This window comes from Rhinoderma darwinii, chromosome 2 (genome assembly GCF_050947455.1).
Source record: "Rhinoderma darwinii isolate aRhiDar2 chromosome 2, aRhiDar2.hap1, whole genome shotgun sequence".
In the NCBI taxonomy this organism is placed as follows: domain Eukaryota; kingdom Metazoa; phylum Chordata; class Amphibia; order Anura; family Rhinodermatidae; genus Rhinoderma; species Rhinoderma darwinii.
The window spans coordinates 119134035-119149175 of NC_134688.1; the positions used below are offsets into that span (position 1 = coordinate 119134035).

At 46.9% G+C, this 15141-nt stretch overlaps 1 protein-coding gene across 4 annotated transcripts in view; it reads left to right on the top strand.

Annotated features, from left to right (window-relative positions):
* Nucleotides 1-9242: 9242 nt before the first annotated feature.
* The window catches only part of FMNL3 (formin like 3), a 154738-nt gene continuing 148839 nt past the window's right edge, over nucleotides 9243-15141 (top strand). For all 4 annotated transcript variants that reach the window (XR_012881386.1, XR_012881387.1, XM_075852225.1 and 1 more), the window contains exon 1: nucleotides 9243-9501. Coding sequence is in view for 2 of the 4 variants with exons in the window: in XM_075852225.1 (XP_075708340.1) it covers nucleotides 9394-9501 (108 nt within the window). In the remaining 2 variants the exon portion in view is untranslated. The remainder of the gene's footprint in view (nucleotides 9502-15141) is intronic.

The following is a 15141-nucleotide window of genomic DNA, read 5'->3' on the forward strand; positions in this document are numbered from 1 at the left end:
AGCTGCAGGAGGAGCGTCGCGTTACGTCTGCAGACTTCGAAACTGTATTCTGCCTCGAGCTGCCATTGGCTGTCGGATAAGTCACTAACTGTATGCTATCCAATCAGAATCGCTGATATGTGACATTTTCTCCTGTTTATTTTTATGCTCCACAGCGCTCTTAGTGGGGGTAAATAAGCATTGTTTATCTTGATGTTTTTGCAGGCTGCTGCTCCCATATCATGAGTGCGGCAAGAAAAGTCCTTTCATTTTTAACCCCTTAATGACCAGCCTATTTTAGACCTTAATGACCAAGCTATTTTTTACGTTTTTCCATCGTCGCATTCCAAGAGCTATACATTTTTTATTTTTCCGTCGACATAGCTGTATAAGGTCTTGTTTTTTGCGGGACAAGTTGTAATTTTTAATAGCACCATTTTGGGGTACATATAATTTATTGATTAACTTTTTTGGGGGGTAATGAAAAAAACCCATAAATTTAGTCACAATTTTATGCGTCTTAGATTTTACGCTGTTTACTGTGTGGTATAGATAACATAATATCTTTATTCAGCGGGTCATTACGATTGTGGCGATACCAAATTTGTTTAGATTTTGTATGTTTTACTACGTTTACACAGTAAAAACATTTTATTTTCAAAATGATTTGTTTTCGTGTCGCCATGTTTTAAGAGCCATAATTTTATTTTATTTTTACGCCGATGCAGTTGTAGGAGGGCTTGTTTTTTGCGGGACGACTAGAAGTTTTTATTGGTACCATTTTGGAGTAGATGTGACTTTTTGATCACTTTTTATCAATTTTTTTTGAAGGCAGGATGAACAGAAAACAGCAATTCTGGCAGTTTTTTTACGGCGTTCACTGTGCGGGTTAAATAACGTAAAAGCTTTATAGGTGGGGTCGTTACGGACGCAATATGTGTAGTGTTTCAATTTTTTTATATTTTTGTATTAACGTGTTTTATAAGGGAAAAAGTGGGTTTTTCATTTTTTTTATTTGGGATTTTTATTTATTTGTTATTAACTTAAACTTTTTGATTATTTTATTTTTAGTCCCACTAGGGGACTTCACTTTGCGATCTGATCGCTATTATAATACACTGCAATACTTCTGTATTGCAGCGTATTATTGCCTGTCAGTGTAAAACTGACAGGCACCTGCTAGGTCATGCCTCAGGCATGGCCTAGCAGACATCCACTACAGGCAGACCTGGGAGCCTTTGTTAGGTTCCCGGCTGCTATAGAAGCCATAGGCATCCTGCGATTGCAATTGCAGGGTGCCGGCGCGGTGAGAGAGGGGGCACACACCCTCCAAAACCACTTGGATGCGGCGCTTGCTATTGAGCGCCGCATCTAAGGGGTTAAACGGGTGAGATCGATGGTGATATTGATCCCGTCCGTTAGAGCAGGTGCCCGGCTGTCTTTAGACCGCCCGACACCCGCTTTAGCTGGCACAGGACACCCGTTCCGGGCTTATGTCACAGCGCCGTGAAAAGGCGGCGCTCTGGCATAAGTACCCTTAACGGCTGCCGTGAAAAGGCGTATTGGCAGTCGTTAAGGGGTTAAATCTGCTCTAGAAAGATTAAAGCTGGAATCTGATTGGATGCATTGGCAAAGCCTTTTTTTGTCTGCAGTGGTTTTTTTTTTGTTTCAGTGTGATAAGAGTAGTGCAGTTCTTTGCCTGGCCTCAAGGTGGCTCTGTAATGCATGGTTATGTTCTATTAATATTTCCGTTGGGGAATGACCACATTTTAACCCTTATGTATGGACAAATACATTTCACACTTCCCTTGAGAGGAATTAGCAACATACATTCCATTCCTATATTGCGCATGTCACTATCTTGTCTACTATGAAGACCAACTATCTGAACGCTCATCTCATTTTCATTAAAAGGCTAGGTCGGGATTCAATGATAATTTGACTATTAGTAAAGTTGCCAAGAATCTTCTTACACTTCAAAATTAAAAGGACACTTTCTCCATGCAGTGAACTGCATAGGGCTACTCTGGTAAGAAAAATGTATCACCTATCCACGGGATACGTGATAAATGCTAGATCAATGAGGGTCCGACCGCTAAGACCCCCACCGATCGGCAGAATGGAGGACCCCTGAAATTTGTCCCCCCCAAATAATTGGTTGAGGCTAGTAGGTGTCTGAATGGAGGAGTGGGGTTGCCACCCGGCCGGTAAACTACTGGCCGGCTGGAATCCACCTCAAAAAGCCAGTTCCAGTTATTGCCGGTGAAAAACTTTAAATAACTGCGGTCAATGGCAGGTGATTGGCTGTTGTGGTCAAATGAATAATGTACGTGACGTCATTGCTGCAGGACCAACGGTGACCACCGGAACGTCGGCGCTAGAGCAGCAGGTGAATTTAAAACGTAGGTAATAATTTTTTTATTTTATAAGATTTTTTTAAGTCTTTTAGTCTGGTCTGAGGTCTGATCAGGGAGTCATAGGGGGCACTATCTACAGATGGCACTGTTTGGCACTATCTATATGCGGAACAGTGGGGCACTCTCTACAGATGGCACTGTGTGTGGCACTATTTACAGATAGCACTGTGAATGGCCCTAACTACAGAGGTCACTGCGTGTAGCAGTGGCGTAACTACCGCGGTAGCAGCAGTAGCGGCTGCTACGGGGCCCGGGGCTTGAGGGGGCCCGTGCCGCCAGCCGACACGCACACCCAAATGCCCTGTGGCGCCGCTAGCAGCCGTTATGGCTGCTACAGCGGTAGCGCCGCTACTGTGGGGCCCGCGCCGCCGAGCCTTACACATGCCTGTAGGTGTCGCTAGCACCGGAGGGGGCCCCAGTGCTAGCGGCAGCCAAATACATGTATTAGCACTGAATGGCCGGGCATGTTCCGTGCCTGACCATCCAGTGCCTTACAATGACACTGATTGGCTAGCGGCGCGATGACATCATCGCGCCGCTTCCATGCTTGGAAGGTGCTGATTGGCGGGGCAAGTCATTCTGCCCCGCCAATGAGCGTCATTGGAGGATGCTCGTTCAGCTCCTGCAGACATGCTCAGAAGAGAGCATGTCTGCATCGCCAGTGAACAGCGTGGGAACGGGATCATGTGAGTATGTCAAGTTTTTTTTTTTCCCCCTCATAAAAGTGTGAAAGGCATTATCTATAGTAGGGGGGTCTATCTACAGGGGGGGGGGGTCGTCTTTATGTGGGCTATTATATATATATATATATATATATATATATATATATATATATGGGGTCTATATGTGGGCCAGTAGCTACAGGGGGCTCTATATGTGGGCCATTATATACAGGGGGGTCTATATGTGGGGGTGTGGGCCACTATATACAGGGGGCTCTATATGTGGGCCATTATATACAGGGGGGTCTATATGTGGGGGTGTGGGCCACTATATACAGGGGGCTCTATATGTGGGCCATTATATACAGGGGGGTCTATATGTGGGGGTGTGGGCCATTATATACAGGGGGCTCTATATGTGGTCCATTATATACAGGGGGGTCTATATGTGGGGGTGTGTGCCATTATATACAGGGGGCTCTATATGTGGGCCATTATATACAGGGGGTCTATATGTAGGGCACTATATACAGGGGTGGGCTATATGGAGAGCACTATCTATAGGGGAGCTATTTTTTTAGGGTGCTTTCTATAGGGGTGGGCTATGTGTGGGACACTATATACAGGGGTTGGGTTACCTGTGGGGCACTAGCAACAGGGTGGCTATATGTAGTGCACAGTCTAAAGGGGTGGGCTATATGTGGGACACTATATACAGGGGGAGCTATATGTGAGACACTATCTACAGAGGTGGGCTATACGTGGAACACTAACTATAGGGGAAGCTATATGTAGGGCAGCACGGTGGCTCAGTGGTTAGCACTATTGCCTTGCAGCTCTGGAGTCCATATGTGGGCACTATCTACAGGGGCTTCTATGTAGGTCACTATCTACAGGGGGCACGGTGTGTGTGTGTGTGTGTGTGTGTGTGTGTGTGACAGTTATATTTAGATGTGTTTAGAATTTTAACTTTGTTTACAGGTGCAGAAATGTTTTAAAAGTGAGAAGCTGAAGACATCTGAGCGGAAAACTGCAGAAGTGGGTCATGGCGGGAGAAATCCATCATAGATGTCTGAACCGGAGGGAGAAGAAAAGAACTAGAATCTGAGACGTCACCGGTGAGTCACTTAATGTAAATGTTTATTCTGCCTCTAATCAGTATTGTAGTCACTGTATGATCTGCAGCGAGATGATGGTGATAGGATTTTTTTGTGAAACCGCATCTCCCAGCATATCCTTACCATTGTTCCGGCCATGCTGGGAGCTGTAGTTTTACGCCGTACAAACCTATACGCAGTGGCGTAACTACCGCTATAGCAGCCGTAGCGACTTCTACAGGGCCTGCAGCATGAGGGGGCCCGTGCCACCCGCCGGCACGGCCCCCTCCGATGGCCGCAGGCTCCGCTAGCAGCCGCTATGGCTGCTACAGCGCGACGCCACTGAAGGGGTTGTTCCTACAAAAGACATGCATCCCCTATCCACAGGATAGGGGATACATGTGGGATCGCTGGGATGAGGAGAACGGGGGACCGAAAGTCCCCCCTAAGTTCTCCATCACAAACCTCGGACTTCCGGGGTCTGTGTCGGCAGCTCCGTAGAAATGACTTGCGCACCGGTCGTGCTTCTGCGCATGCGTGACCAGCGCTCCTTTCATTTTTATTGAACTGCGCAGACGCCGGAAGTCCGAGGTTTGTCATGGAGAACTTCGGGGGACTTTCGGTCCCCCGTTCTCCTTATCGCTGCCAGCGATCACTCATGTATCCCCTATCCTGTGGAGATCCTGTGGAGAGGGGATGCATGTCTTTTGTAGGACAAACTATAGGCCGTTTTTTTTTTTGGGGGGGGGGGGCTGTATGGCGTTATCTACAGAGGGGTTCTGTATGGCGTTATCTACAGGGGGCTGTGTATGGTGCTATCTATAGGGGGGCGCTGTGTGGTGGAATCTATAGGGAGGCACTATCTACAAGGGGGGGGGTTGTGTGATACCCAGCAGAGGGGGGGCCCCAGTCAAAAGTTTGCTATGGGGCCCAGTCTTTCCTAGTTACGCCCCTGGCGTGTAGTACTATGTGCAGGGGCACTGTGTGTGTTATTATCTACAGGGGAAACTGTACGGGACACTATCTACAGGGAGAACTGTGCGGAGCACTATCTACAGATGGCACTATGTGTGGCACGATCTACAGAAAGCACTATCTACAGGGGGCACTGCGTGTAGTACTCTGCAGGGGAACTGTGTGTGGTACTATCTACAGGGGCACTAGGTGTGGCACTATTTACAGGGGACACTGTGTGGCTATATCTACAGATGGCACTGTGTGTGGCATTATTTAGAGATGACACTATCTGGCATTGTCAACAGGGGGCAATGTTTGTGGCACAGACTACAGGTGGCACTATGTGTGGCACTTTCTACAAGGAGCACTGTGTGTGGCACTATGTACAGGGGAAACTATGTGGGGGAACTATCTAAAGGGGGTACTGTATGGGCACTATTTACAGATGGCACTGTGTGCGGCACTATCTACAGGTGGCACTGTGTGGGGTGCTATCTACAGATGGCACTGTGTGGGGAGCTACCTACAGATGGCACTGTGTGGGGCAATATCTAAAGATGGCCCTGTGTGGGGAAATATCTACAGATGGCACTATGTGTGGTACTATCTACAGATGGCAAAGTGTGTGGCACTATCTACAAGGGGAACTGCGTGGGGCACTATCTACAGGGGGCAATGTGTGGGGCACTATTTACAGATAGCTCTGTGTGGGGCACTATCTACAGATGGAACTGTGTGCGGCACTATCTACAGATGGAACTGTGTGGGGTGTTTTCTACAGGTGGCACAGTGTGTGGAACTGCCTACAAGGGGCACAATGTGTGGCACTGTCTACAAGGGGCACAGTGGTAGCACTGTCTACAGGGGGCATAGTGTGTGGTACTGCCTACAGGGGGCACTTTGAGTGGCACTGCCTAAGACATTATCTACAGGGGCACTGCGTGTGGCACAGTCTACAGGGGGAACTGTGTGTGGCCCTATTTACAGATGGCACTGTGTGGCACTACCTACAGATGGCACTGTGCATGACGCTATCTACAGGGGTCACTGTGTGTGGCACTGTCTACATGGGACACTGGATGTGGCACTACCTACAGGGGGCACTGTGTGTGGCACTTTTTACAGGGGGCTATTAGTGTGGCACTGTCTTTAGTGGCACTGTCTGTGTCACTTCCTAGAGTGGGCACTGTATGCGGCACTATCTACAGGGGAAGTGTGTATATCACTATCTTCCAGGGGCGCAGTGTGTTGCATTGTCCACAGAGGGCACGGTGTGTGGCACTTAGTTTGCACAATAAAAACACTTTTTTTCTAAAAACTATTTTTCTGTCGCGGCATTCCAAGACTTATAAACAGTGACGTAACGATCGTGGTCAAGAAGTGAAGGTAACTCGCAGGGTGCCTGCCCCAGATCCTCTCAGGGTACCACATAGGGCCCCAGCACACGAGATCTGTGCCACGGCGCATGCAATGCAAGGTTTTAAAGCCGGGCAGCGTCAGGATGTCATGTGCTGTGTCGCACACAATGTCCTGACACTGCCCGGCGCCAGGACCTTCTATATGCTCCGGCACAGCCTAATGTGGCAGTCTGAAGTGATCCAGCGGACAAGAGAAAATGGGAGCGGTGAGTTAATTTTTTTTATGTCCGATCTGGTGCGTCCAAATTGTGGGAGGTCTTTGCACACCCGTGGTCATACATTTTTTTAATTTTCCATTGATAGAGATGTATGAGGGCTTGTTTTTTTGAGTGTTGAGGTGTAGTTTTCATTGGTACCATTTTGGGGTAAATGCAAGTTTTTGACTGCTTTTTTTCACACAAAAAAAATAATTCGGAATGACAAAAAAAAACCCCAGCAATTCTGGCATTGTTTTTTTTAGGTTTTCTTTACAGTGTTCACAATGCGGGATAAATAAAGTGGTAATTTTATACTTCAGGTCCTTACAGACGGGGCAATGCCATTATGTTTAGATTTATTTTCTTTGTTTCCATAACAAAGCAATTTGTAAAGAATTTATTTTTTTTCGAACTTAAAATTTTTTATGAACACTTTATTGAACTTTTTTTTAATATGATTTATTAGTCCCACAAAGGGACTTGACCATGCGATCGTTTGATTACTTGCATAATACACTGCACTACTTATGTAGTGCAGTGTATTAGGGTATGTTCACACGGCCTATTTACGGACGTAATTCAGGCATTTTACGCCTCGAATTACGCCTGAAAAAAGACGGCTCCATTACGTCTGCAAACATCTGCCCATTGATTTCAATGGGTTTTACAGTGTTCTGTAAAAAGACGCCCGCCTCAAAGAAGTGCATGTCACTTCTTGGGACGTAATTGGAGCCGTTTGTCATTGACTCCATTGAAAATCAGCTCCAATTACGTCCGTAATGGACACCGCGAAAAACGCGTGCACTTGCAAAAATGTCTGAAATTCAGGAGCTGTTTTCGTCTGAAAACAGCTCCGTAATTCCAGACGTAATTTGTTAAGACGTGTGAACATACCCTTATGCTTGTCAGTGTAAAACTGACAGGCATCCTATTAGGCCCTACCTCTGATTTCAATAAGCCACCGGCTGCCATGAAAACCCATTGACACTTCGCAATCAAGTCACAGGGTGCCGATGGGGTGTCAGTGGGAGCAAATATACAGATATTTTATTCATACACATCTATGGAAATTTACATTTTATATTATGATCAAACAATTACAAAGCCTGTGTTACAAGTTATCCTCCTGATGTCCAGATCTCCTCCCTGGAAAAAATAATAATGAAAAATTCAGGTAAACACCTAGAAGCAATTTAAAGATGACCTAAACAAATGTCCTATGACCCTGAGTGATCATTTCTATCTTCTCCATGATGTACACAACTATTTGTCCTTATCACAGTGTAGTCCACCATAGTCCTCATCTCCCAAAACTGTCTTAGAAAAACAATGGCCTTGGTGTCCATAGCAACCAATCAGAAATTAGTTACAATTTTGAAAACCGCCATGCATAAATTATACATGGTCTCTGATTGGTGGTATTCAAATGTGCTCTATGACCTTCTAGGCCTCTAAACTAAATAGTCTTTTATGTACATTTATAAGGGACATTATTGCGTGCACATAGTTTATATCTCACATATCCCAGCTTTCTAGTCCACATACATGCTAGCACAAGGTAGGCATCTTAGTATCTGAAGTCCTCTTCTTATTAACCCACCGACCTGAACAGTCACCTTCCGAATCCTCAGTTTAATTTTGGACACAATGATTGTGACATCAATGAGATTATAATGGCTTCCTGTACTTGAGAAGGTGATGTCACATGTAAGACTTTTCACGTGACATCATCCGCTCAAGTACAGGGTGACATCCTGATAACAAGTAATTACAGTAGAATGGATACATATCATCCACATCCTGGCGGCCACTATCCCATTCCATTAGGATGTGGACATTGATGTGGATGGAGATTTATATTTATATATTGTTCCTAAGACTTTTCTAGCGCGAAGAACAGACTTGTTTTCATGGGAAATTAGTAGCCATTCTGAAGACTGCTTGGCCTTGAATTTCAATATCTAATAACACTTTCCGGCAATGTCTTACAGAAGATGAGGTTTTAGAATTTATCTTCTCCTTTGTTGAAGACTCTGAGGATAGGCATTTGAAGCTTGCACCCCAGATCCAAGACTGTGGACTCAAACCACATGACAGCAGTTTATACTATTTCCAGCCACATATTTTACTGTAAGCAGATTTACAATTTTTGAAGGTCCTCCCAGCTGTTGGGACCATTAGGGACAGTTGAACAGGGGGATGGGACACCTGGGAGAGTGGGACAGCCAAGGCTGCATTTCATCTGACCTGACCTTGGTGGATGATGTCACAACCCGATGATTTCAATGATCACTTCATAAAAGAGGATCCTAGGACTGGAAGCAGCGTCTATACGTTACAAAGTTTGTAAAAAGTTACACTATAACTGTTGCATCCTCCTGTCTTACGAAAACAGTAGGGGGCGCTGTGTGACTGGAATTCCACAGACAACTTTTGATCCAATGAGAGGATACTGTATCAGGCAGTGTACCAATGGGTACAGTGATGAGGGGCGTGGCTTAGAGTGTGCGGCTGGGGTGAATGGAGCTGAGCATAGTGTGGGCTGCGAGGCGGGACTCTCTAGTACAAAGGATGGGTCCCGGGGACTTTTTGTTGGTGTAGCGGGGGCGCGCACGGAATAAGGGGGACACCCGGCTTTTGGGGTGCAGTCAACCGGGGTCCCAAACATGGGTAACGCGGAGAGTGCGGGGGGAGTCCCGGGAACCCCCTTATTACCTCTGAAAGTTCCGATGCCGGACCCGGGGGAGCTGGAGGAAAGATTCGCTCTGGTGTTGGTGAGTTGTGAAGTTCCTTTCTTGTTCCCGTGGTGTTATATGCTGTTCTGTCCGGGAGGGAGTAGTGTCTGCAGACGGGGCGCTGTGGTAGAGCTCCACATGACTGACCGCTCATGAAATGTCCGCACCTAAATAATGGAGTGTGGGGTTATAGAGGAGGGGGAGGGTTCACGTACCCCACTTTTCTTTCTTCACCTCGTACAATTTCTGTGAAGCTTTCTATTACGTTGGTAAGTGAATGGCAGTATTCTGGATGAGGGTTGAGTCACTGGTTGGTGATACTCAGGATAAGGGCTGAGGTTTTTTGTTGATACCTGGGTTGAGAGCTGACTAGTTAGCGATGCCCATGTTGAGTGGTTCCTAGTACCTGGCATTCCAGTTCACTGGTTGGTGATACCCAGGGTGAGGTGTTGGTGATACCCAGGGTGAGGGCTGAGGTGTTGGTGATACCCAGGGTGAGGGCTGAGGTGTTGGTGATACCCGGGGTGAGGGCTGAGGTGTTGGTGATACCCGGGGTGAGGGCTGAGGTGTTGGTGATACCCGGGGTGAGGGCTGAGGTGTTGGCGATACCCGGGTTGAGGGCTGAGGTGTTGGCGATACCCGGGGTGAGGGCTGAGGTGTTGGCGATACCCGGGGTGAGGGCTGAGGTGTTGGCGATACCCGGGGTGAGGGCTGAGGTGTTGGCGATACCCGGGGTGAGGGCTGAGGTGTTGGCGATACCCGGGGTGAGGGCTGAGGTGTTGGCGATACCCGGGCTGAGGTGTTGGCGATACCCGGGCTGAGGTGTTGGCGATACCCGGGGTGAGGGCTGAGGTGTTGGCGATACCCGGGGTGAGGGCTGAGGTGTTGGCGATACCCGGGGTGAGGTGTTGGCGATACCCGGGCTGAGGTGTTGGTGATACCCGGGGTGAGGGCTGAGGTGTTGGTGATACCCGGGGTGAGGGCTGAGGTGTTGGTGATACCCGGGTTGAGGGCTGAGGTGTTGGCGATACCCGGGGTGAGGGCTGAGGTGTTGGCGATACCCGGGGTGAGGGCTGAGGTGTTGGCGATACCCGGGGTGAGGGCTGAGGTGTTGGCGATACCCGGGGTGAGGGCTGAGGTGTTGGCGATACCCGGGGTGAGGGCTGAGGTGTTGGCGATACCCGGGGTGAGGGCTGAGGTGTTGGCGATACCCGGGGTGAGGGCTGAGGTGTTGGCGATACCCGGGGTGAGGGCTGAGGTGTTGGCGATACCCGGGGTGAGGGCTGAGGTGTTGGCGATACCCGGGCTGAGGTGTTGGCGATACCCGGGGTGAGGACTGTGGTGTTGGCGATACCCGGGGTGAGGACTGTGGTGTTGGCGATACCCGGGGTGAGGACTGTGGTGTTGGCGATACCCGAGGTGAGGACTGTGGTGTTGGCGATAACCGGGGTGAGGACTGTGGTGTTGGAGATACCCGGGGTGAGGGCTGAGTAATTGGTGTTACCTGGCTGAATATTAAGGGTATGTGCACACACACTAAATACGTCCGTAATTGACGGACGTATTTCGGCCGCAAGTCCCGGACCGAACACAGTGCAGGGAGCCGGGCTCCTAGCATCATAGTTATGTACGATGCTAGGAGTCCCTGCCTCGCTGCAGGACAACTGTCCCGTACTGTAATCATGTTTTCAGTACGGGACAGTTGTCCTGCAGCGAGGCAGGGACTCCTAGCGTCGTACATAACTATGATGCTAGGAGCCCGGCTCCCTGCACTGTGTTCGGTCCGGTACTTGCGGCCGAAATACGTCCGTCAATTACGGACGTATTTAGTGTGTGTGCACATACCCTAACTGTGACCCAGGCAAGGGCACATTTAGAATCTGCATTTGGGTGCTACAGATCTCCACATTACTGAACCTTCGAGTACAACATCATGCATATTTTTTTTACCTGAACTGTTATCCTGGGTTTATCTCGTGTATTGGATAATTCACACTTGTTTGTGGGCATCCAGCAGTAGGAGACGTCTGTCCTATGAAATAGCAGACCACGCATTGTGATGTACGACCTAACTGCGTATATTATGTGATGGTGATGTCTGTCTGGTTTTGCCTATTTCCCGGTTGCTGGCACTGTAGTACCCTGTCTGGGCTCGGTCTGTCTGGAGTTTTCGTTATGCCTCTCTTGCTATGGATCCGGCCTGTGGTGACTAGTGCTCATATACTTGACTATATGTTTAGGTCTGGAGGTCTCGATGAATGCTGTCTCTCTCTCTCTCTCTGTTTTTTCTATTTTTTCTTCAGAGGAGATTTTTTCCCTTTTCTCAGTGAAGTCCCTTTTGGGATTTGAGGAATTTGCGCATAACTCTACAGAGGGGGTGTGCTACGAGGCTGCTCCAATAGACAGCTATTTCTTAAGGAGCATTAGACATCTCTAGACCAACAGAGAACAACTGTCAATTCTTTACCTGTCTGCGAGCGCTCTACTGCTATGTAATGTTAGAAGCTAGGGCTCAGTTTGCTTCTAATCTAGATAGATTAGATTTTCACAAGAAGTGCTTGGGGGATGGCTGACATGAGGCCATCACAGATTATCTGGGATTGTCCATTTTAATCTTGCCAGAGATTTAGGATTCCATAATTAACTGCTTAGCGACTGACTGTTAATTGGTATCACGCTCCACTTTCAGGCATTATTTTTCAATATACATTGGTTGACAAAATGTCTTCATTTTCCTGCTATTTGTCCTGTTTTATTGGATGAGGTTTTGACAACAAATAAGGGAATGTTCACACGCAGTGAGCAAAAACGGCTGAAAATACGGAGCTGTTTTCAGGCGAAAACAGCTCCTGAATTTCAGAAGTTTTTGCAAGTACTCGCGTTTTTTGCAGTGTCCATTACGGACGTAATTGGAGCCGTTTTTCAATGGAGTCAATGAAAAACGGCTCCAAAAATGTCCAAAGAAGAAACACGCACTTCTTTGATGCGGGCGTCTTTTTGCGCGCCGTCTTTTGACAGCGACGCGTAAAATTACTCCTCGTCTGAACAGAACATCGTAAAACCCATTGCAAGCAATGGGCAGATGTTTGCAGGCGTAATGGAGCCGTCTTTTCAGGCATAATTCGAGGCGTAAAACGCTCAAATTACGTCTGAAAAGAGGTCGTGTGATCATACCCTCAATCTATTGCTCAAGTGGACAATAAAAACAAAACTGCACACCCTTGTTTTAATTTGTTTGTTCAAAAGTTTTTCATGAAAATTCCGGATGACTGCAAGTAGAAGTACAAGAACTTCCCACATCACCTTCAGGGTATGTTCACACGTAGTCAACAAAAACGTCTGAAAATCCAGAGCTGTTTTCAAGGGAAAACAGACCCTGCTTTTCAGACGTTTTTTTAACAACTCGCATTTTTCGCGGCGTTTTTCGCGCCCTTTTCGCGGCGTTTTTTACGTCCGTTTTTGGAGCTGTTTTCATTGGAGTCTATGAGAAAACAGCTCCAAAAACGTCCAAAGAAGTGTCCTGCACTTCTTTTGACGAGGCTGTATTTTTACGCGTCGTCGTTTGACAGCTGTCAAACGACGACGCGTAAATAACAGGTCGTCTGCACAGTACGTCGGCAAACCCATTCAAATGAATGGGCAGATGTTTGCCGACGTATTGTAGCCCTATTTTCAGACGTAAAACGAGGCAAAATACGCCTCGTATACGTCTGAAATTTGGCCGTGTGAACATACCCTTAGGGTATGTGCACACGACAGCGTCCGTAACGGCTGAAATTACGGGGATGTTTTCAGGAGAAAACATCCCCGTAATTTCAGCCGTAACGGCATGTGCAGGCGCTTGAACGCCGCGTCCATTACGGACGTAATTGGCGCTGCTTTTCATTGGAGTCAATGAATAACGGCTCCAATTACGCCCCAAGAAGTGACAGGTCACTTCTTTGACGCGGGCGTCTATTTACGCGCCGTCATTTGACAGCGGCGCGTAAATATACGCCTCGTGTGAACAGACAAACGTCAGCCCATTGCTTTCAATGGGCAGATGTTTCAGATGTTTGTCAACGCTTTCAAGCTGCACTTTTCAGACGTAATTCGGGGCAAAAACGCCCGAATTACGTCCGTAATTAGTGTGTGTGAACATACCCTTAGGGTATGTGCACACGTAGTGTTTCCAGCCGTTTTTCGGGCCGTAAACGTCCCGAAAAACGGCTGGAAAATGTAAAGCAGAACGCCTACAAACATTCACTAATTGATTTAAATAGGTAATACGGCGTTCTTTTCTGGCAGGGCGTTTTGAAAAACGGCTGCGTAAAAAAAAACGCCTGCAAAAAAAGAAGTGCATGTCAATTTCTTGAGCCGTTTTTGGAGCCGCTTTTCATTGACTCTATAGAAGTACAGCTCCAAAAACGTCCGTAAAAAAATGCAGCGAAAAAAGCGAGTTTGCTTAAAAAACTTCTGAAAATCAGGAGCTGTTTTCCCTTGAAAACCACTCCATATTTTCAGATGTTTTTGAGTTTGTGTGTGTGTGTGCACATACCCTTACTGTTCCCGTAAAATGTGGATTACAAGAATAATTTTTCATGACTTTGGAATTTCATGGACCAGAGGTTGACAGCCAAAAAAATAAGGGCATTCTGTTCTAGAGAGATACCAGGGAATATATCTTAAGCCGACCAATCACATGAACCAATTGTCAGTGGATGCCACGGTATTGACTCTGTATCGTAACAATCTAGTTTGCATGGGAAAGCTTTACTGTCTGCTGTTGAGTGACATAAAGGTAAGGCATGTTGGATTTAACATACTTGTCTCCCTGGAGATAAGTGGCGCCAGGGATGTCCGGCAGCAGCATATACATCTCCCTATGGAAGTAAACATACACGCTCAGCTGATCCAAGTGTATGTGTTTTTGTGGGAGTTGGGGGGCATAGCTGTTTTCCTGACAGCTATTCAAAGTGCATTGCCAGCTTTATTTTTAGTTATTTTTTTGTTTTTTTTTCATTTAAAAAAACCCCAAAAAGCATGTAATTTGTAAGATTGTAAACGTATGATGAAAAGATACTACTGTGTATTCTTCAAAAGTCTCCATCAGGGAGGGGTAAAAAGCGTTTACTGGCGGAAAGACTACTGAACAATGGATAATGAACTACAGAAATAACCATTTAAAACACAGGAAATCCCCTCCTCATACCCTGTTTAACCTGTTACAAACATGACTGCCGCTTCTCAGAAGGTGGTATTCCTGGAGTATCTGCTATGATGCATATGAAAAGATGCCCATCACATTGAATCCCTAGAGTTTCATGGCTCACCTGACTAGATCACAATGGGATGGGAGTTGTGTATTAGACTTGCTGGCCCATGTGTGTGGCAGGAGTATAGACAATGGGTTTGGTAGTATAAAAACTCCAACTCCATCAACTACCATTGTCCCCAGACAGGAAGATTTTGGCAGGCTAGGTTAGGGCTGGGCAATTGTGACCTAAATCAAAATCACGATTGAACATGTAACCACTCTTACGATAATTGAATGATTATTTAGGCCACACCCCTTTTGCACGCTACACCATTAAATTAATATTTATCCCCCCCCCCAAGTCCCAATAACTGCTTCCACACAGTATAATGCCCCCCATAGCTGCCACCACACAGTATAATCCCCTCTATAACTGTCCTGCA